General features: G+C 37.7%; 2 protein-coding genes across 5 annotated transcripts; both read left to right on the top strand.

The window, feature by feature from the left end:
* The first annotated feature begins 1,154 nt into the window (after nucleotides 1–1,154).
* Nucleotides 1,155–12,997, top strand: LOC144646866 (transducin beta-like protein 2). Of its 4 annotated transcripts, none has more exons than XM_078506565.1 (13): nucleotides 1,155–1,600; nucleotides 3,581–3,632; nucleotides 4,543–4,605; nucleotides 5,677–5,712; nucleotides 6,464–6,672; nucleotides 7,151–7,237; nucleotides 8,023–8,084; nucleotides 8,830–8,903; nucleotides 9,217–9,266; nucleotides 9,499–9,693; nucleotides 10,624–10,784; nucleotides 11,833–11,864; nucleotides 12,479–12,997. In XM_078506565.1, the coding sequence occupies exons 1-13, from the start codon at nucleotides 1,489–1,491 to the stop codon at nucleotides 12,510–12,512; spliced, it is 1,167 nt and encodes a 388-aa protein (XP_078362691.1). In that variant the 5' UTR covers nucleotides 1,155–1,488; the 3' UTR covers nucleotides 12,513–12,997. The 4 variants fall into 4 exon arrangements, with proteins under 4 accessions (XP_078362691.1, XP_078362692.1, XP_078362690.1 ...); XM_078506567.1 differs by lacking the exon at nucleotides 1,155–1,600 and adding an exon at nucleotides 1,784–2,138; XM_078506566.1 differs by lacking the exon at nucleotides 5,677–5,712 and having other exon boundaries at nucleotides 1,156–1,600.
* A 1,618-nt stretch (nucleotides 12,998–14,615) lies between these two features.
* Nucleotides 14,616–20,314, top strand: LOC144646867 (protein kish-A). Its single transcript, XM_078506568.1, has 4 exons — nucleotides 14,616–14,728; nucleotides 14,824–14,933; nucleotides 18,656–18,690; nucleotides 19,294–20,314. The coding sequence occupies exons 1-4, from the start codon at nucleotides 14,726–14,728 to the stop codon at nucleotides 19,362–19,364; spliced, it is 219 nt and encodes a 72-aa protein (XP_078362694.1). The 5' UTR covers nucleotides 14,616–14,725; the 3' UTR covers nucleotides 19,365–20,314.
* Nucleotides 20,315–22,122: the final 1,808 nt, after the last annotated feature.

Raw genomic sequence — 22,122 nt, forward strand, 5'->3', positions numbered from 1 at the left:
ACATTTAAAAAAGAATCCGATTCTTGAACCAAAGTGAAGATTCAATTATGTTATATGCTATGCAACCAAAAAAAAACATAGTATAGACTCTTGGTTTTAGGCCATCGTAACTTGATTAAAAATATAACACAAGCGGTATAAACATATAAAACGCATTTTTATTAACTTGACGTTTCGTATGCTAAGCTACATACATTTTCAAAAGTTGACCGTTAAAATTTTGGCAACTATTTATATGATATAAATAGTTGCCAAACGAAAGGCATATTTATAAAAAGCGATTTATAATGTTTATCACCGCTGTTTGTGTTATATTTTTAATCAAAAACATAGTACATTTTAGTCAGTGAGTTCTACTCATCAACTAGGTTTTTCAAATGTTTTTAAAATATGTCAACATTGAATGCAAAACAAACTTTTATGATAACACTGAAGATTTCACTACAATCTATTAAGATCAGTTGTTGTTTCCGTCTAAAAATCTCGGCGGGAGAGATTCAATACTGTGAAGGAATAAACTAATGATATTTGTACGATATGCTGTTATTGTATGTATCTCGTTGGGCGGTGTATTATAATAGTTTTATCCTATGCTACTTATTTTTTAGGCACGTGCCATACTTAAGTAGCTTTCAGCAACCGAGTACTCCTTTCGATTTGTCGTCAATATCCTTTCTACAGACAGTTAAGATTATAAGATGTAATCATAATTAAACGCATTGAAAACCAGACACATAAAATAAGCTTTTGTTTGTTGAATCAGTGGTGTTTTCAGGTAGTTTCATCAAATCTGCCGCGCCGATTTCCGCGTTAAACGTTCAATAAATTTCTCGAAAACATCTAGAAGACGAGCGAAATTTGCATGTTAGGACGCTTTCCATCCACTATTTAAAATAACCCAATAACCGAAATCTTGAGATATCATTTTGCTTGATGGATAATGTCTAGTCGAGAGTGCATAATAGCCATGGAGTCCATTTTATTTGCTGTTATCGTAAACCATAGCCGCAAAAGACTAAATAATTAATCTGATTTGATTTTGCACTCAGCAGCCTGCGACCCACACATCTGCTTTATCCATAATTAGCTGGTTGGTTGCGCAAAATAACTGGTGGCAATTTCTAAGCACACCTAACATAGCGCGCGCCCTTGTAACACACAAACTCGCGCTGTCGACCATTGGCCGAATGCCAGCATATAAAGCTTTCACACAACCTGTTTATCGACTGGTTGTTTTAAATTCATAGTTTCAACGCCACGCTATTTTGCTCTGAAACGCGGAACAAGAGTTTTATTGCTCAAGCTAAAACGCTGAAAACGCACAGCGGTTTAGGTTTTGTGTATTTTGCAGTGCCCAGATCCGTTTTATAATATCTCATGTCTTGAGGAGGTTGTTAAAGCTTCAACTCGTATTTAGTCCTGGCTGCAAGCGGTGATAGAGGCGTTGTGCGGAGGACGAGTATAAAAATTCAAATAACAGGAACTAACATGCCTAGCGTAACACATCCACTCCAAGCTGCCTCCTTGACGGGCCATGACGCTTTTGTGGAAGGAGTTGAATTCAGCAGTAATGGCAAATACATAATGTCAAGTTCTTCAGGTGAGCTAAATAAATTCTGTTCTTATCATTATGTTTCGCTGCTGCAAAAACCTCAAATGTAGATTTATTTCACTATATTTTAATAATTTGCTTGTTGAAAAATTTCACGTTGAAGTGAATTTAGTTGTGTAGCGTTTTACGCGCGTGAAAAAGCGCGAAAAAAGCGTGGAAGTGAAAACGAGGCTCTATACAGGTGCTGTATCGTTAGGAAACATGGCGGGCGTCGAAGTCGCTACTCTTGGGACGATCGCTGTAACTTCTGTAATTGCTGCCATTATATTAGTAGTTATTCTGTTTATCGGCTTCAAGAGTAAACAGCAAAAGGATGACAGTTCTGAGACTGATAAAACAGAGTTGGAAGAAAAACAGGCGATCAACGGAGAGCGAAAAGACAAAGCAAAGAGTGGGAAAGGCAAACGAGCAAATGCGCCGGTAAAGAATCATCACAGACAGTTTGCTAGTCTCAAGGGGCACACGGGAGATGTACTAGACTTGGAGTTTAGTTTGAATGGAAAATACATGGCCTCAACTTCACAAGGTTGTCACAAAGGAATATAAGTTCAGATTTTCCCTTACATTTTAAAAAGCGCGTGCATCCACTGGCTTTGAAATGTACACGTACACAAATGTTGGATCACGTGAAGGCGGGCATTAAGCCTGTTATTTTTTATTTAGACCTTTATCTAAAACGTAGTTTTATGTAAACAATTTATTATTTATGCAGTTCATTCTTGCAAATTTATGAAATTTTATTGAATTGTGCTTTATATAGTTTGCAATATTTTTTTGGAGAAGGATTTAAATTCTGGCACAAGACCATCTTGTCTCTTTCATCAGTGGAATCCCCCTTGTATGCAAACCCATCAATCCAGAAAATTGAATTAGTCAATTTGGAGCTTATCTTATTAAGTATTGTTTTCTCGATAAGCGCGAAGCTGGAACTATCTAGTGAGATATACTTAAAGTACATAAACAGGATAAAGTATACAAACATGTAATTTATGTTCTGAAGTTGGGGTTTATACAGTAAATTTAGGTTTAAGCTTTCATCTCAATAATATTGAGGTCTAGTTTCTAAAAAATAATTATTTTTCAAAGGATAGGCCTGAGTACTTTGTCCATCATATTTGTCAAATTTTCAAACGTGTCACTGTCTCGAAATTATTTAACACTGTCATTTTCAATTTGGTGATTTCAAAATACATTTTTATTGGTCAAGGAGATAATGCTGGTCTAATTAAGCTAAATAATTAAGTGTGGTTTTAAAAATACATCATCAGAATTTACTTCACAGATTTATCATAACAAAACAACATTGCCAATTCAGATCAAACCCAAGTGATCTGCCTGCAACCTTAACAAGTTATGTATTTCTTTGTTTCTGAGATTAGAAGTCTCAGGATGATCTTTTTTTCTGCTGTACCCTCTCAGGGGCTTCTCTTGTCTCATATTTCATTTTGATTGATCTGATCAGCTCATCTGTATAATTGGCAGCCACAGACTACAAAACAATGTTTATTACCTTATGGATACTTAGGAAGCAAGAACCATCTGCTTTGCAAACGACAATTTTGCCGTGAAGTGGCCTGCTGGCTAGACACTGCAAATCAAAACTAAACTACATTGCTTTTACAAAAAAAAAATATTTCTTTATAATTTTACATGCAAACCAGTATGTGATCAGTTTGAAAAACCTGCATGCATATTCCAATGCTTCATTTATCATTCATGTTTAGCATACACTAATTACATTTGCTCTACATCAATCTTAAAATACATTAGAAAAGGTTCTTTTGAAAAAAGAAATTCTTTTTTTTCTATAGAACCTTTCTATTTCTCCTTTTCATTCAGTCATCTGATCCCCTGCTTGAAACCTTCAAATACATTACATGTTACTTTCCCCAAAAAATATTTTTAGTATTATCCAGGTACCACAGGGAATTTAATTAAACTTACATTATTTATTCATTTGTTTTTCAGACAGGACTGTAAGATTGTGGAGTGTAAAAGATTTCAAAGAGAAAGAACATAAGTAAGTTATATATTAAGATGCATTTACTGTGTGACAAAAAAAGAAAATGTACAGGGCTGTTGTCTATGTAAGTTATGCTACTACATTGTATATGTAGCATAACCCAGATGCTGATGATTGGCAAGCTTGTATTCCGATTGGCTATTAAAGTATGCCCCTATTTGAAGCTCTTGGAGGTACGCATGGTTTTTTGTAGCCAAAACAAAAAGCCTTCAATAAATCAGCATTATTGATGTTATGGAGCAGTTTTCAATTGAGTGTTGTTAAACCAAAAGCAAAGTTATCACTCTGGCCAATCACAAAGGACACAGACAATCCAGTGAACGATTCAAAACTCAAAGCAATACATGTAGCCGGTATGAAGCGTGGAAAAACATGCGTGAGTGAGACACGATTGGTTTTGGTTTTAGTTCTGATTGGCTGAGAAATTGGTGTGAGATTTTTAAACCAATCACTGAGCATAGCAGTGCAACACCAAAGTAAATGTAAATTACATTCAACACTTATAAATAAGTGAAACCCACTCTATTATTGGGTAATACTAAAACAATAATAATTTATTATTTAATAGACTGCTTGCTCTCAGTTTCCAATAACTTTTATAGATCACTCAGCGCTTTGCTACTCACCAACTATCAGTCGTTTGACAGTAGAAACCTGAAGTTTGCAAACTAGCTGTTAAATTCAACTGCATGAAAATGTTTGTGCATAATAAATTGTTGGAGCAGCATGATAAAATGCTACTGGGAAAATCTAAGGCAAATGATTCATCGTTAACTAAGAAGGTGTCAAAAATTAATTCTATTTTAATTTTCCATTAGTCTGGCAAGGATATGCTGGGTCACTATAACTTTAATACCTTGATGACTGATTTTTACCTCATGATTTTTGTTATCTGTTTTGCTTTTAGATATATAAGAGCAAATGTAGATTTTGATCATGGAACAAAGGTCAACTTTAGCCCTGATACAAGGTAAGTGTACTGTTACTACCGGCAGTTTACCAGTTTACATGAAGCTACACGTTTGTACTCTGAAGTGGTGTCAGCTACTAAAATGCACATAGAGCAAAAATGTTTTTTAATAAGCAATGCTCGCTGAAGCACGCATACATGGTGTAAACATCTGAAAATAAATGCTAGGGTTACTGGTTTTGTCCTGAGGTTTTTCTTGGGCTTATTATTGGAAGTTTTTATCATTGGAGGGATTTTGGATCGAAAACATTTCAAGCTGCAAATTGTGCAGTTGCTGTGGTGTTGTAAGTTTATTTTTCAAACTGGACAGCTATTACTTAGTCTAATATAGTGTAATATTATAAATGGGAGGCGTTGTGGCCTAATGGTTAGTGCACTATACCCTGGATCGAGCAGTCTGGGTTCGAGCTCTGACCAGCAGGGTCACTCCATTGTATTCACAGTATATAGCCTTTTGGATGTCATACGTCAGTGCTGGAAATAATTTTTCTTACTTAATAGGACATCAATTTGCATTTCAAATCAAACATGTTAAATTTTCCAAGACACAGTCACGTCAGTTCTCAGACATCATGTCTGAACATATTGCAAAATTGGCCGGATGTTTTGGCATATTTGATCGGACAATGTCCGATGACCGACAGTAATTTCCAGCACTGTATGTTATTCCATCTATACATTGTTGCTTTTTGTTTTCTTTTTAATGCTTATAAACTCACTGTTTTGATCTTTTTCTCATTATGACCTAGTGTCCTGGATTTCCTTTTTTCCTTCTGTTATCTTCTTCAGAGCTGTTATAATCAGTTTTGATCCCCAGCACACCATGTTTTTTTTATTTTCTCTGGAATCCATGTAATATCCTGATTTAACAGTTATCCATTTCATCACATTGTTTAGTGTACAGTACGTGGCATTTTTGATCATTAACTTTTTAGTTAAAGTTTTGTTACTGAATAATATTTTTTAACTTTCAGATTGAATTTATCTTTCATTTCTATATAATAAATGATGAAACTTTAACTGTTCTAACAACTTAAATCCTTCTTTCTTGTCTTACTGTTTTGCCAACAGTGAAGATACTAAACAACAACAACCAGTTCGCTTCAGGTTTGTTGAAATGCAACTAAACCTAAGCATGCATGGATAGATGTAACTAAATGTTTTGATAAATCTATATTAATGTACATTATAAAGCATCCCTGATTAAAGTTAAAAATGTGATTTTCTGAAAATGTCCTACCTAAATGAATAAGTCCTGGATAAATAAGCCTAAATTTCCTAATAAGTTTAACCCTTTCTGAACCATAAACTCAAGATGTTAGTTCTCCTTACAGACTTCTACATTTCTTTATAAATTAATATTAGTTGTGATAACTAATTAGATAATAACCCTTGATTATCTTTAACATGAAAGACCAAACAAATGTTTTATTTTTAAAAAATTAATGTACTGAAAAGAGTATGAAAAGAGCTTGATTAAAATTAGTCTAGAAACATTGCCATTTTGCAGCATCTTTCAAATTCATAGAAAATTAAGGATGAAGCAATGTGCTAATTAAAACCAATGAAACTATTTTCATTGATATTTGATAGTTTTAGGGCCCCGGTCCTAGTTCAGCTTGATCATTCCTTGACTAATCTTGTCTAAAACAACTGGGCATACTGATTTAAATACCATTAAAATAAACAGCAAATGTTAAAATCTTACTAAAAGCAACTAGACCCTACAGATGAGTTTTCTCTTTCTCTTCTCCCTTCTTTCTCTCTTTCTAAGGGTTTCACTCTTCACTCAGTCTGTTAAGGGTTTGGTGCAGTTGTAGTCTTGACTGATTGTAACATTTACTCCATTATGTTTTAGGGCATTTATTACAGCTCTAGCTAATGGAAACACAATCCGAGTATTTAAAGTGAACAAAAAGAAGGATGGATCTGGAGCCTCCGCCACTGGTGAATTTGATTTTCCAGTCAAACATTCAGCAGAGATCATCAACATCGCTGTGGCGTCCAGTGGCAAGTTCATCATGTCGTGCTCCAGGGATACAACTATCATTCTATGGAATTTAAAGGGTATATGCTTTACCATGAGTTCTAGCTTTTGTAAATGGGGGTCTAACTTTAAGATGATTTTCAGTCTGTACTGCGCATATTTAACTCTCCTGCAATCATGGTTATGCGAGTCTCACATGAAGAAATCTTCACTAACCAAAATAAAAAAAGTTCCAGGAAAAAGTTACCTTTTTCTTTATTTATTAACGCCAGATATCCTTGCTCAACAATAATAACGAGTAGAAGAACCTCGGCATTATTCCAAACCGACGTTTCAGCTCATGGAGCATTCCTGGACCAAATGACTTGAAATAGCGGACTAAAAAAATTCCTGTATGCCATTAATGAAGTGTTATGTATCAAAAAATTCAAAACAAAAATAAAAACAAACTTTGAGAGTGTGCAGTATGGACTCGAAATAACCGTTTGGTCTTTTGCAGGCACACGAGAGATCCTTTTGTTGCCTCTAACAAATTGTATACACTGTTTGTCGTTATAGGTGAAGTACTGTCAATAATTGACACTCGTCAGATGAACAACAGTTTTGCAAGTATATCTCCTTGTGGAAAATTTGTTGCATCTGCAGGTAGGTACATAGACATTTTTAAGCATTGAATTCCGAATACATGTTACATCTACATGTAATTTCTCCTTACAATATCAAAAGAAATGTGGCAATTGGTGAAGAGAATACATCTTTTGATCAGCCAGTAGTCAACAGACTTTTTATCTGCTAGTATCCAGAAACTTACACTTTTCGTTTTATATATGGCAAAACAATTACAACACACACCGAGACCAATGGTCCAGGACTATTTGCTTTCAAAACCTCACTAGCTCATTGAGCAAGCAGTGTTTTATAAGTTTACTTGTTTAAAAAGGTTAACTCTCATTGAGCCCAGTGACCCATATGGTCAGTGCTTTACTGCAGTTTCTGTGGAATGGAGCCAGTAGAAGTATTTCTAGCCAACCCTCCTGAATGGGATGCTAGTCCATTGCTGGTTTACCCCAGCGGGTAACTATTAATACACCTGGGTGGAAAGAGGTTCTGTGAGAGTAAATGTGTTGTCCAAGAACACAACTCAATGACCCCAGCTAGGGCTCTTTGCACTCTGCACTCTGTCAGCATGATGAAATTCATCTCAGTCTCAGTTATAGTTAATTACGGGTTCATAATCTTTAAGTTTGAGAAACAACAGGTGAGTGGCATGAATTTTTGTTCTGCATACCCGGTAATTGACAAAGTTAAACACACAAGGCTTTAACACCCAGTTAATCTGACATCGTCATAGTGGCAGCTAAAACATAACTGCTAGTCAACATATAGATCTGGGTCAATAATTGATTATTGTATGTTATTATTTCCTATAGGTTTTACTCCTGATGTTAAACTTTGGTCTGTGGAGTTCACCAAGTCTGATGAATTCAAGCAGGTGATAATTAATTTTGTTAAATTATTTACATGCCTGTTTTAGTATGTTAAGTTGCTTTTTAAGCGATGGCGTGACATCGCTTATATGCCATCAAACGATCGGTTCGTTTTGTCTGTTTGGCCCGATCGAACAGAAAATCAAGTTTAACTTAACAAGAAATCGCCGCGTAAACACAAAAGCAAAATACTTCCGTGCAGTTAGAATGGAACACTACAATGTATAAACGAAAGAGACTAATTATATATGATGGGGTCTATTAGATTTAGTTGACAGAAATTTCTAATTCTTATAATACAAAGGGACACTGTGAGCAAGAGACCGTTTGACCTTTCTCGCAGCTTGCTCGCGCGTATCGTATGTCGTTTATCCGTGATATCACACTACAGTATAACGCAATATTTGTTGAGACAACATAGGGAAATCTAAAAAAAAGTATAAAAATATAAAATAAAATATTACTTTTGTTTAATTGGGAAAATCTACAAAGAAAATGTATTATTTGCATCCTTGGTCTGTGAATTCATAACAGCTATACAATCTTATGTTTAAAAAATGTAAGCTGCAGTTGGATAACAGTTTTTTCACACACAAGGTGTCAGCTACTTTTCCTCAAAATTATGTAAGACCCCTCGTAAAACGCCATCGCTTCTGCATGCATCGCGTGCCATTTATTAACTGCAGCGGTCACTTTCCTTTATATAGTATATTTATAATATAGTGTATAATTTTGTTTCACTTATTAAAGGTTTCAAGAGCAATGGAGTTAAAAGGTCACACTGCTGGTGTTTATCATTTTAGTTTTTCAGCAGATTCCACAAGGTACTTGTATTTGTCATCCACGTTTTTAAATAATCAATTTTGATGGAAAGTATTTGAGGTCTTTACAGCAAGGCGCCCAAAAGTGTGACCACTTTTAATTTATTCACATTCTTTCGTGCAGATTTAATCCAATAAGAAGTCAACTGCAAGCTATCCACGGCTTTTGATTGGATTAAATCTGCATGAAAGAATGTGAATAAATTAAAAGTGGTCACACTTTTGGGCGCCTTGCTGTAACTGGTATATAACCTAGTGCTTAAAAAAAAGTGGCAAACATGACCTGTTTTCTAAAGTTCATTGTTGTTTTCACTAGGATGGCAACTGTATCAAAAGATGGAACATGGAAAATTTGGGACATAGATGGTGAGTTTGTATAGGGGAGGGGAGGTTAACAATAAATTTAAATTATCTTTCAACATCGTTATAACATGTTTAAATCTTCCCCCACCCCTCTCATGTGACACATCTTCACCTGCCTACACTCCCCACCCTCCCTTCTCAAAAAAGGCCAGTTTTGTTGTGTTTATGGTTTAAGAGAGACTTGTGTAGCATAGAATGTAGTTCTTAACCACTGTTATATTTCTGTCTTATTCAGTGGAGTACACCAAGAAGCAAGACCCCCACCTCCTTATAACAGGAATCTATGACGCCTCGTTTGGAGTTTACAACAACATGCTCATCAGTATGTCCCCGGATGCTTACATCACGGCTGTTGCTATGGGGCGGTCCCTTGGTATTTTTAACACAGAAAATGGCAGCCTGGAGGAAATGTTAGAGGAAGTACACGGAGGTAATTTGAATGGAACTGTTGTAACCTGAAGGAAAGGGGGTTTAGCAGAGATATTGGTTGTGCTGAGACCAGAATGTGCTCTCTTCGGCCTTAGACTCTTTCCCTAGTATGTTCACAGCCTCTCTATTTTTCAACGCAAAAGAAAGCGTGTGAGAGAAATAAGAACAGCGAGCGAAGCACTAGCCGCGGCGCTTATTAAATTTTTTGCATCTCAAGTGCGGCGCTTATTCGAGGGCGGCGCTTATTTAAAATTTGGACGCCATTTACAGTAATTGGAAATAGTGTCTTTTGATTGTCAGTCTTCATCTCTTGCTGAAGAAAGAAGTAGCGCTAGCTGTCTTGGCAAAGTTCGCGGGCTTCACAACATTTACAGAGCTGCGTATTGCAAGAATGTTGGATAGAAGAACTAATGGGCGAGCGGTAAAACAATAACATTGAACTGCAAAACATCGCTTTCAGTGATGAAAAAGAAATTTCCAAGTTTGTTTTAGAGTTGTTTTGTAATGCTGTTACTAGTTAAACGGAATTCCATAAATAAGCGCCGCATCGGGACTGCGGCGCTTATTATCTTTTGTTGTCCCAAATGCGGCGCTTATTCGAGGGCGGCGTTTATTCGGGGGCGGCGCTTATTCGAGTACATACGGTAGTACAACAAGAGAAAATAGAGGGCTGTGAACAGTCTATCTTGCCCTGTTGGCTGAGCAGCCGAGGCACTGTTGTTTGAGTTAACTTTTCACTGTTTGCTAACTTAAGTTAATAATCCTGTCCTTTTTTTCATTTTTCTTGTGATTTTTTTTGAGTAGCTATTAGTCTACAAGAGCATGTGTCATTTAGATTATTTTTGAGCTTTTTACCAAAAACCTTTGTCCTCCGTCCAGGAAAAAACCTCTAACAGTTTTCAGGCTCACTCGTTTATATTCTTTGCCACAGATGACATCACGGCCATCGCGTGGCACCCCAGCTCTCGTTACCTGGCCACCGCGGGAGGCTCGGACCGTCAGATCCGAGTGTGGCATAATGCGGCTGGGATCAAGGTTCAGATTGAAGATCTACAGGGGCGAATGAACCGTGCTAGAAATGAAAACGTCAAGGTAAAATTATGACCTCTGTGGAGCATAGCCAAAGCCTAGGGGTATGTGCAGTGACAATGAAGATTTGCAGGGGAGAGGGGCATCTCTTTCCCTGAAAAGCAGGTCGTATGTTAAAATCACAGCAGACTCGAAGATTTCATAAGATATAGAAAGACCTTGGCTTCCCGCAAATGTTACAGGTTCTATTCGCAGTGCTCGACACTAACTTTTTTGGATACTAGGCAATTGGCTAGTAGGTACAAATAATCACTAGCCCACAAGGACAAGTCACTAGCCCCCCCCCCCCCCCCCCTTTAAAAAAACAAACAAAAAAAACAGCCAAGTTTGAATCAGCTAATCTCTTAGCATTATATTTGTTTGTCCACACAAGTACATCTTTCCTTCACTGAGACGCAGCAACGATGCTATCATCCAACTCGGTTAAGAATTTCTTGACCGTGGATCACACTTCTTTTTCTCTTCATGCTGTGTGTGGTCCTCTGGTGAACAACGTAAATCTGGCTCACGATTATCGGCCCTTGAAGGCGGTTTTCTTGTAGGTAAAGTGTTACAAAAGCTTGAAATCATGCTCGCGCGGTCGCTCACGCGAAAACCGCAAGATGGCCGACTCCCAGGTCCCTTTTTGGTGTCATGGAAGCGAGGACAGAGCGTCTTTTTCAAGATGGCGTCAGGTTTGCGAGTTAATCGTACGATATAAATCCGTATGCGATGTGGGTCGCAAGCGCTCTGGTTTAAATTACTCAAGCTATGGAAACTAGATCCTGATAAAGGTTTCTGGGAGAAAAACTTCCCAAGTTATATAGTTGTAGTTGATTTATTTTTCCACGAATTTACTAGTCTATGGGCTAGTAGGAAAGTACTTTTACTAGCCAAGCATGAAATTTTGCTAGTCCTGGGCTAGTGTACTAGCGTTAGTGTCGAGCACTGATTCATATTATAAAAGCGTATTTCAAGATAAATGGAGTTTAGTACAGCCAAAGAGTGGTTAACTTGTTCTCTAACGCTGCAGAGCTAGTTGTCTACAGTTTTATCTTTTTTTCTAACACAGGAAAGATTGGAGCAGCAGATTCTGGAAGCAAGGTAAGGTTTTTATAGTTCTTTCTTCCCTGTTTTATTGTTTAACGACCGTTAGAAAATAAACTGTACACGTAATTGCTTAAAATAGATAAATAATAAATAATGTGCACATATCATTAAGGTTAGTTAGGTTAAGGTAAAGTCTGCATCAACCCTACTGGCCCATACAGGCCGGAGCTTATCCCGGTTTCCTTAGCATGAAGCGACATTGTAAGTAGTGTAAGTGTTGTAAATAGTATACAGTGTCGAATTGTAAGAAGCGCAAGTGTCGTATTGTATTGTGCACAGCTTAAGTATTTGTACAATAAGTAGTGAGTAGGGGATACTTTTTTTGTATTTTTGTAAGTGATGTGCTTTTGTGTGTTTGCAATTAAAAAAAAAAAAAAAAAAAAAAAAAATATGAAGCGACTCGGAGTATTTCTACTCCTCCCTGGATGGAATGAATCGCAGGGTACCCCCCCAGCATTAGTTCGCCGGTACACATTTATACACCTGGCTGGAGAGAGGCACTATGAGAGTAAAGTGTCTTGCCCAAGAACACAACACAAGGGTCAGATACTGTACAAATATTGCCTGATTTTACGCGCTAAAATGCAACATTTTATATTATTTTACAGGTCCTCATTAGACAAGTTGAACCTTATTGGCTAAAGAAGAAGGAATCCAAATAATTGTCCGGCAAACGAAATGTAAATTCTCAAACGAAAGAAATATCAACAGAAGTGACGACACGCAAGATATATTTATAATTCTCAACAGCCAAGACAGAGCAACGTTTGCAATGCGGCCCGGCGAACCACGATAAAAAAAAAAACATGCGTTCAGTTGTGTATGTCAACGAACAAACAGAATACGATTAAAAAACAATAACTTTGAAACATACAGTGCGCGAATATCGAGAATAGAATTTACGAAGCAAAGAGGACTGAATTGAAGAATTTAACTGACTTCTTCTTGATCTTTTTATATGAAGGAGAAAACTTTTATTTTCGAGTTTTATCCCCGCCGTTATAAAGCTGATAAAGAAAAGTTAATCAATTTCGAAAACGATGACCCGGCGTTCTATTTGCTAAAACCTTTTGATTTTTATTTCTATTTGAAGAGCTTTTTAGGAACAATAAAGTTATGCCCCTCAATTACTGGTGTTGTGTTTTATGTTATCCGTGGTCCTGTTGTTCAAGACTGTGTTTGCTTGGTGAAGTCATCTTAGCTCGGAACATAAGCGACGGATCCGGAGTCGCATGATTGTTGTAAAACAAGCTCCCGCCAGGCCTCTTGGTTCAGTCGGTAGAGTAGCCTGCTTTGCAGCCGGACGTGTCACAAAATCCTCGATATACCCATCCTCGGAGACCCAGGGGCAATTAGTCGGGGCGACGGCCAGTTTATCGGGACGACAGAATATTCGGGCGAAAGTTTACTCTTGTTGCAAACTTTCGCCCGAAAATCCCGTCGTCCCGATAAGCTGCCCGTCGCCCCGACTAACTCAGTGCCCCTGGGTCTCCGAGGATGCGATATACCAGGATTTAGTTCACCTGCAACGCAGGCTATCGGAAGAGTAACGGTGATCTATTTCAGGGGTGGGTTCATTTCTCACCGAGGTCAAAGAATTTTTCTTTGTATCATCTGGTCCCTGATTTCTTTTCTAGGGCTAACCGTCTCAGAAGAAAATCCCTGGAAAATTTTCCAGCACTATATAAGATACCTTGAGTTAACAATTCTCTACTTTCCAGCCTCTAGCCTGTTCCAGGCGTTCGATTAGTTGGGAAGCGGCGAAAAAAAAAAAAACAGGGATTAGCGAAGAACGACGAGTGGAAAAAAGGCGAGGGGACTAATTTTTCGCTCGCCGTTTTTCGCGCTGCCCTTAACGCCTGGAACAGCCTATCTCTTTCAAACATCGCAGTGAACAAATCACTCTGGGGCACAAGCTTTGCTTGCAACAGGTGGAAAATGCGGGAAAATCGCTATTGGGTTTTGTCCTGCACGTGCATGATTGGCTGAGAAAACGACACACTCGCTCTTATTTGTTAAATGCAAAGTCAAGGCAAAAACTGTCGTATTAAATCAATTAGAATTCGACACCTACCTTCTATGCATAATGCTAAGCATTGGAAACGTTTTGGCAACTTTTCATATTTCGAACTTTTTCCACTTCGAGCAACGTTTTTCCTCTCGAGCAACTTGTTGAATTTTGAGCAATTTCCAGACCGAAGATCTCCGAAGATTATCCGAGTGTTGTTCAAAGGCCATACGAACGTTTCCGAAGATTTACGAAGTTTGCCGAAAATTGTTGAGGAACATCTGAAGACCCTCGGCTCATTCTGCATTAAAACATTACAAACCTCGTCAGCAAACATGACGTCATCGATATCTGCACGATTTTTCTCAGTTAAAGAAATCCTTGTTATTAAAGAAATTTTCCCCTTAATATGCCAATAGAAAGAACAAAGAAAAGATGGAAAAAGGAAAACGAGAGGTAAAATACAGTTGCAAGGCCTGACAAACCAAAAATAAAAAAAATATCCAAACAATAAGCCAAAGGCAAAAAGGGGGAAAAAGTCAAGAGCTTCTGCTCTGGGCCAAGTGGGCCCCAGTTGTTCAATTTTTGGTATGTTTTATTAGTGCAAAGGGTGGATAACGTAATCAGGGCTCGCAGAGCATTTTTCCAATTGGGGAGGGGGGCTGGATAGTGACTTAGCCCTCTCTTGTTTCGCTAAAGCGCAAGCATTACCGTTGGTCAGCGGATTAGCACTACTGCAAGTGAAACTTCGTGTAGCGGGAATCAAACTCATAGGGGAAGGAGAAAAAAGTTGTCAAGGCAGTAAGCTTATTGTTGTTGAAGAAGTGAGGAGTTTTTGCAGACAACGATGGTAAGCCGGCAGCTTTTTTCTTTTAAGACTTTTCTCGATCCTTTAACCCAACAATGCATCGTTAATTCACCTGCTCGGTTTTATTTTTCTGACAGTCTGCGATCTTCAACTTCCAAAGCCTGCTCACAGTGGTTCTTTTGTTGATCTGTACATGTGCGTACATTCGCTCGATCTACCCGGCTCTCTTGGACAAGAATAAACACGGGTAAGATGCAGCAGTATTCCAGAGGCTTAAAGCCGTCTGATTTCAGTATTGTTTCTTTTAAGCCATGTATCTAATAAAATGATTTTGTCTTCGGTGGTTTTGTATGTGGTATTCAGTGATGACGTGGAAAAGTGTTCGATTTTGGAAATTGAGCTGGTTTGGTTTTTGATAGAAATTGAATATTTCATTTATATTCGTGACAGCAGATTACTTGAGGTCAAAATTGTTCGTTTTTACTTTCTAGTGGTTTTTCTAAGGTTTGAACATCGGTACGTCTGGGGCCTGGGACTGAATGATGGCTAGCCTGTTCCAGGCGTTCGGTTCGTTGGGAAGCGCGAAAAACGGCGAGCGAAAAAATAAGGGGAGGGGGGCGGGGAGGAGGGCGAGCGAGAGAACGCCTGTGAGCATTCATAACAAAAGGTCTTTCCACCTACTTCTAGACCTCCGACAGGGCACGGGTAACATGAGCGCAGACATTGAAGCTTGTGGTTTTCAGTTGTCAGTTTCAATCAGATTTCTGACAGACTTCCCGGTAAATACTATTTCTCAAGTTCTTCCACGTTGGGAAATGTATTTTATCGTCTGCGTTTAAATGTCTGCACTCGGAGTCTTCTGCAAGCGAATTCGCCGAATTGTCAGTCCGCCCTTCAACGTGTTGCAGGTTTTGTCAAAAAATGTTAAGTGCCAGGGGAACAAGGTACCGAGAGTTTCTTTATTTAATTCGGTTTCAAGCAAAGATTTAGTTGGGTTTTCTGGAGCCAAGAGTCTGGTGTTGGCCGACCTCGCAAGTTCTTTTGGACATGAAATTTGCTGTTTAACCTGCGCAAGAACACTTGCAAGAACTCATGCCAGCGTTCAAAAATTATTCTCGGGGATTGTCGAAAGAGAAACGTCTTAAAAGCGGCAAGTGAATGCAAGATCGCCGACGGGAGAAACTCCCTCCGCGAAGCGTTCACACACTTCAGAAAATGAATCTACAAGTACATCAACCACACAAAGTAGATCGCGGTGCTGCTTGGCTCTGGGTGAAAGCTATTTTGGACCAGATTGATTCAGCAATGAATATTGACGTGGAACAAACTGTTATCAAAATAAAGTTTTACCTTAAAGTTTTACCTTACCTTACCATCAAGATGAGTTTTACCGCTACTGTTTACAAATATTTTCGAGGCCGTTTGAATTCGCCCGGAATTTTCTCGTTGCTGTTTTACGCTTTTCAGTTTCTGAATGTTTTAGCTTATGTTGTTTTGATTGTCTGCTGGCTAAAGCCTGTTTGAATTCCTGGCTGAGAGTTTCGAGGAATAAATAGCAATTTGTCAATAATACAAGTATTTACAAATTTATCTTTTGACGGACCGCATTCGACTTCACTTGTAACGTGTTGTTTTAATATTTATTTTAAAACTAGAAAGTGCTTTATCGCATGTATATTTATTTTAGCGAAGCTTTGGTTATTGTATTTACTGAAAAGCAATTATCGTTGAAACTGTGTCATTTTGATTTAGCGTCGACATAACACGCGGAAACAGTTGAAATATCAGACTCTTTCCAAAACCGGTTGGAAGTATACCGAAAAACTTCTCCTTCATAGACCAAATTAAACAGTCTTCCTGTTCTTTGCGAAGACTTTCAACCAGAAAATCATTCAGTGCGTTGTTTACTGCTGAGTTGAACTCTGCGTGACCGTCACTCGCCGCAGCCATATCTCATTTCACTTCAAGATGAAGGACGCTTGAATGTTGACAAAAGGTGTCAAAATTGACCAATCAGAGGGTATACCAGAATCTGGTATACCGGAACTAGCTTTTGTTAAAAATGCTCACAGGCGTTCTCTCGCCCCCTCGCCTTAGTCCCCTCCCCATTTTTTCGCTCGCCGCTCCTCGCGCCGCTTCCCAACTAACCGAACGCCTGGAACAGGCTAAATGATGGCTGAACAGTGATCATCAGAGACAGAGACCAGTTTTTGTATAAATGTTGGGTAGCCTTGGCATCAAAAAAATCATGTGGTTTAATATTTGTTGAGGCTTTTCTGTTTATTACATTTTTAGCAAGAAATTAAAGGGTAAGTTTTGTGTCATGGCAGTCACTCCGCCTAGTTGTGGCCTGTGCATCATCAAACACTCAATTTGAAAACACTCACTGGCCTGTGTTTGACAATACTGCTTTCTGGCCATGTCTGGCACAGTTAAAGGGGTGGCAAATGATCCTTCAAAAAATATGTCTTGTAGCATTTTAGTCATTTAGTACCTTATTCTTACAAATTTTCGCGAGTATTAAAGCTGATTTCCAGTCCGTACTGCGCAGACTCGGGGTTTGTTTACGTTTTTGTTTTGAATTCGTTGAAACGTTACACTTCGGTGACAGCATACATGACGTTTTTTAGTCCGCCATTACAGTTCATTTCGTTCAAGAATTTCCGATGAGCTGAAACGTTGGTTTGAAATAGCGTCAAGGTTCTTCTACTCGTTATTATTTGTTCTGCAAGGATATCTGGCGTTAATAATGAAGAAAAAGGTAAGTTTGTCGCAGAATTTTTAGTTTTGCTTGTAAACATTCCCTTCGTGTGGGCTCACATAAACATTGCAGCCGAGATTGCGCAGTATGGACTGGAATTCATCTTTAATTTTCGCGATTTCAAAATAATTACAAAATTTAATACACGTGAAAAAAAACATTCCGCGAAATTTAAACACGCGAAAATAAATACCATATTATATATCAAAACAATATAATTTTTTTAAAATGTTTGGAACTGCAACTATCTACCCTTGAAAACATCTGTCCGTCTTGTTTAAAGATCGGCCAAAACCTCTTTAGTACAATCACGAAAGTGTCCGTTTGCGTGCGCCTTTTGTTACATTGAGCCAGACCTTGAATATTTCTAGTAGTTCCTTAGTCTTTGACGACTGATCGATAAAACTCTGAGAAAATCGCGAAATTTAATATACTTTTGCTTTAATTTTTCTTGCGCGAAATTCGGCTCCTGAATTTTCGCAAAAATTAAGTATGTGCGAAAATTAGTAAGAATAAGGTATTACAGATCTCGTAGTTATGATTTCTGACGCATATCCATCTAAACTGTCTTACCAAGTCTCTTGTTCAATAAAATTCACTATTAAACAAAGTGCCAACCAGCCAAAAAAATACAAGGGAATGTTTTACTACTAAAAAAGCACATGCAAAAATTCTGGTATTTTTGAAAGAAAAAAATTCACCCAAAAAGCGGGGAATTTTAAAGGAGTCACCACCCCTAGTTTCCAAGCCCTGCGCTTTTTCAGATTGCACTTTGATTTATTCCCAGGGAACAAAAATCAAATTTTATTGAAACCTAGTAATGAAATTTCTCCCTTGAAAGGTCTCTTAATATAATTTGAAAATTGTGCGAAATTTACTCCATTGAGTGGATATTTGTGAACAAAATACCCAGGGGGAACTCTCATCAGAGAAGCTAACGGAATGTTCATGGTCTTACAGGGTTTAATTACGACTTTTGGGCTGCACATAAAGAAATATGAAATGCCGTCATACTGAATTGGCAGTTTATTGGATCGGCTTAGGGATAAGGGCCCTAGTTTGAATTTTCCGAGGAGCATCCTCGTCCCTTTCTTAAAGGAGTTCCTGCCCTCCCCAGGACAAAATAATGGGTAAAATCCCAGCAAGATAAGGACTTTGCTACTTGTCACACTGGTTACTGAAACTTGAATTTTTTTTCTGTTTTACAGTTTATTAGGAATATTTTGGAAGGCAGCAAGAATAGGTAAGTTCTGACTTTGAAGAATTCATGTAACATCAGTTCTGTGGTAAACTTTCAGTAAGATTTTTAAAGGTTAAAAACAATGCTACAACAGCAAAGAATCGATTTTGTAGCAATTATCCCACAGACTTGTAGGCTGTTCCGGGGGTGGGGGGGGGGGGGGGGAGGCGTTTTCCTCCCCGTACCCCTCCCCTAATTTTTTTTTTTCGCTCTCTGTTCTTCGCGCCGCTTCCCAACTGACGGAACACCTGGAACAGACTTAAATGACAGATTAAATGCTTTAGGGAGAAAGTGACCTAGTAATGCAAAGACAATACTCAAAACACAAGGATTTCCAAAACTTTAATTGCTGCATTTATTACTACAGTCAACTCTCGCCTTGTGGACACCCCGCTTTTGCGGACACTTGCTATTACAGAGAAAATCCAGATCCCCAGCGAAAGACTTTTGACTGGAAATGACTCTAGCTTTTATAGACTATCGCTATAACAGGCACTAAACAACGCCCGAGGGTGTCCGCTATAACGAGAGTTGACTGTATATTATTTATTTCTAAATTTAAAGTAAAATCACACATTTTCAGTTGAATTTTTTTTTCCTTACTAGGTGAAAGAAAAAGTCCTTATGTTGCTATTTGTTGTATAGCCATGGCTGCTAGCATTCTGTTTTGGCAGTGAGACGTTTTGTTACACAAGCACATAATTAATGAGAATTCAAGCAGGGAAATAACAATATTATCAACCAGCAAGGGAGCAGAAGGTGAAGTGTCGCATGAAAGAAGAAATTTATGGACCTTGTTGTAGAGACTCGAATTGAAGAAATACAGGAACATTGCTGTGGAATTGCATTGTATATCTTTGTAAAATAGGTACATAACATTCTCAAGATGGGATAAAGAATGTTCAAACTTTTTAGCCAGTTTCTTTTTTCACATTTTTACTAGACAAAGTGTGCATACTGATCTAAAAGTCATCATTTTTGTGCCAAATTTGTTTCCATGTTCTTACCAAAAAAGCTTGCCTAACACCCCACCTCCTCTATAGAATGCCAATCTTCTAATATGCCAGCCTACCCCCTACCCCAGCCCATGTCTTTTGAGCCTCTCTATGGGTATTTCTGAAGAAATCAAAGACGCGAAGATCACCACGGAAAGAAACAAAGATCTCAAGATTGAAGTGAAGACCTAAAATTGACCAAAATTCATGTGATCAAATTGAACACTCAAATATAAAACTGTTTATTTTGCTTTTCGTGAATTTAAAAATTGAGTAATGTAGTTTGTTATTGAAGTAAAAATGTACATCAACTGCAAATTACATTGAACAAATGTTCAAACTGTTTCAATCGGTAGATTTGCAAAAACATTGCAAAGAAAACAAAGACCGTGGGTACCCACAGAGATCCTCCTTTTTAGATAAGGCTTAAAGGGCTTTTATGGTGATGATGTATTGTTGCTTTGTTAATCAGATTGACTGCATATTATTGTCTATGAAAGGAGTCTTCAAACTGTAAAAAGTACTTTCCAGACAGCAAAATGTATAATAAGAGCCAAATAAATGTCTGGCAGGATAATAGGCAAAACTAATCCTAACTATTGCCATAATTAATAAAAATTATTTTATCTTGATTTTGTCTTTGTTTGGTTTTACCGGTAATATATCTCTCTTGTCTTGAATTAAGATGTTTTCCTACTAAGAATTTTTTTATCTCATGTAACCATGGTAACAAAAGATGACGTGGGCCTGAGTGGTCACTCAGATGCTCCATATTAATTTTGTTAGCTAATCTGAAGATGACGCTGTAAATGTATGATATTTGTGGTGCAAAAGTATGCGAAATTGGAGTATCAGAGGAGAGGGTGTCTGTTGGTCGAAGGCTTAGGGGTAGAGAGGGATTGAAGGTTGGGAATTTTCACACTGTGTTTAGGCTTGAAATGAATGCATTACACTGTAGATTACAAAATCCACATGGAAAATAAGGGTAAATGCATAGTAAAACCAAAGAAAGAAAGTGAAAATTTTATTTTCTTCACGAATTTTGTTTGTTTACACAAATATCAGACAATGACCTTTTGGAAGAAATACATAATTGACTTGCAATTGTAACAAACTGCATAGCAAATGTAATGATTAGATCAGGTAAAGGGTTTGTTTATTTATGCAATCAGACAATGAACTTTTATGAGGGTTGCAAAGGGTTTTGTGACAGTGAAAAGGGCAAAAATTAGACCGTGATGCCCGGAAATGGGGCAAAAAGTAGACCATGGTGCATGAAAATAGCTAGAAAAGACACATGATTGGTGAATTCTGCTGTTTCAAGTATATGTGACACGTGAATTTGGTTTACTTATAATTTGTGCGCGAAACAGGATCACAAGGCCCCCCCCCCCACCTTGCTACCCTCCTTTAAAACAAAAAAAGAAAGCAAACTGGGTTCTTCACACACTGCTAATAAATCATGTTTTATTAAAGTTTTGTTCACAAAGCCTCTACATGCGAACTGCCAAATGTGATGGTAGTTACTAATGCCTCTCTTGTTTTGTGGCAGTATGACACAGAACGATTTGGCTTAAAACAAAGCGTTCTGTGATTGCTTAAAGGGTATGCCCTGATTGGCTGATGATTTTTAAAAAAATACAATATTACACCATAAAAGTGTTACCACAAGGTCTACTGTTGGTTGCATGTTTGACTCAAAATGGCAAATCTGAGTGACTCAGAGTTTTCTATTTAATATGCATGTTAGGTAGAAAGTCAGGCAGCCTGAAATGGGTAACACCCCATTTGCTAATTTGAGTGCTACGAATTGCCTTTTTAAGCCAAACGGAAAGATTAAAAGTATACATGTTTCCTTATGAAATTAAAACAACTGTATAATTTGTAAATATTATGTTGACAAAGGATGTCATAAAGTTTTAAAATATCGTGCAACTTGGATGCCAAACTATAATCATTCATCACCGAGAAATTTAATCACATACAGTTGTATAAGCTCAACTAAACTGATTATTTGAAGAGATGATCAACCAAGATAGTATATGGAAAACTACATAATTATAATTCAACTACAAAATACCTTTGTGGAAGTAAAGGAGTAAATCGTAATAAAGTAAAATGTGGTACAATGTATACGAAAAACACAACATTTATGATCAAAACTCTTGTAAGTGACTACCTCGGAAATTTGTAGAATCACCAAACCAATAGACTGACAATTCAAATGGGATTCTGCAATGGTGGTCTTTCATAAGCTAGTCACTCGTGTGGTTGCAGTGAGAGCTTTGACCTAATTCTAAGTTAAATGGACACTTTTAAGAATGATCATATAATAAGCCTCCAAGGTGCATCTTACAGAAATTAAAGAACTGTTAAACTACCATGGTGGTAAACAAAGTTCAACTTGTGTCCAATGATAATGGAATTATTGCTTGCTATA

This window comes from Oculina patagonica, chromosome 3, assembly GCF_052425735.1.
Source record: "Oculina patagonica isolate OP01 chromosome 3, crgOcupat, whole genome shotgun sequence".
Lineage (NCBI taxonomy): Eukaryota > Metazoa > Cnidaria > Anthozoa > Scleractinia > Oculinidae > Oculina > Oculina patagonica.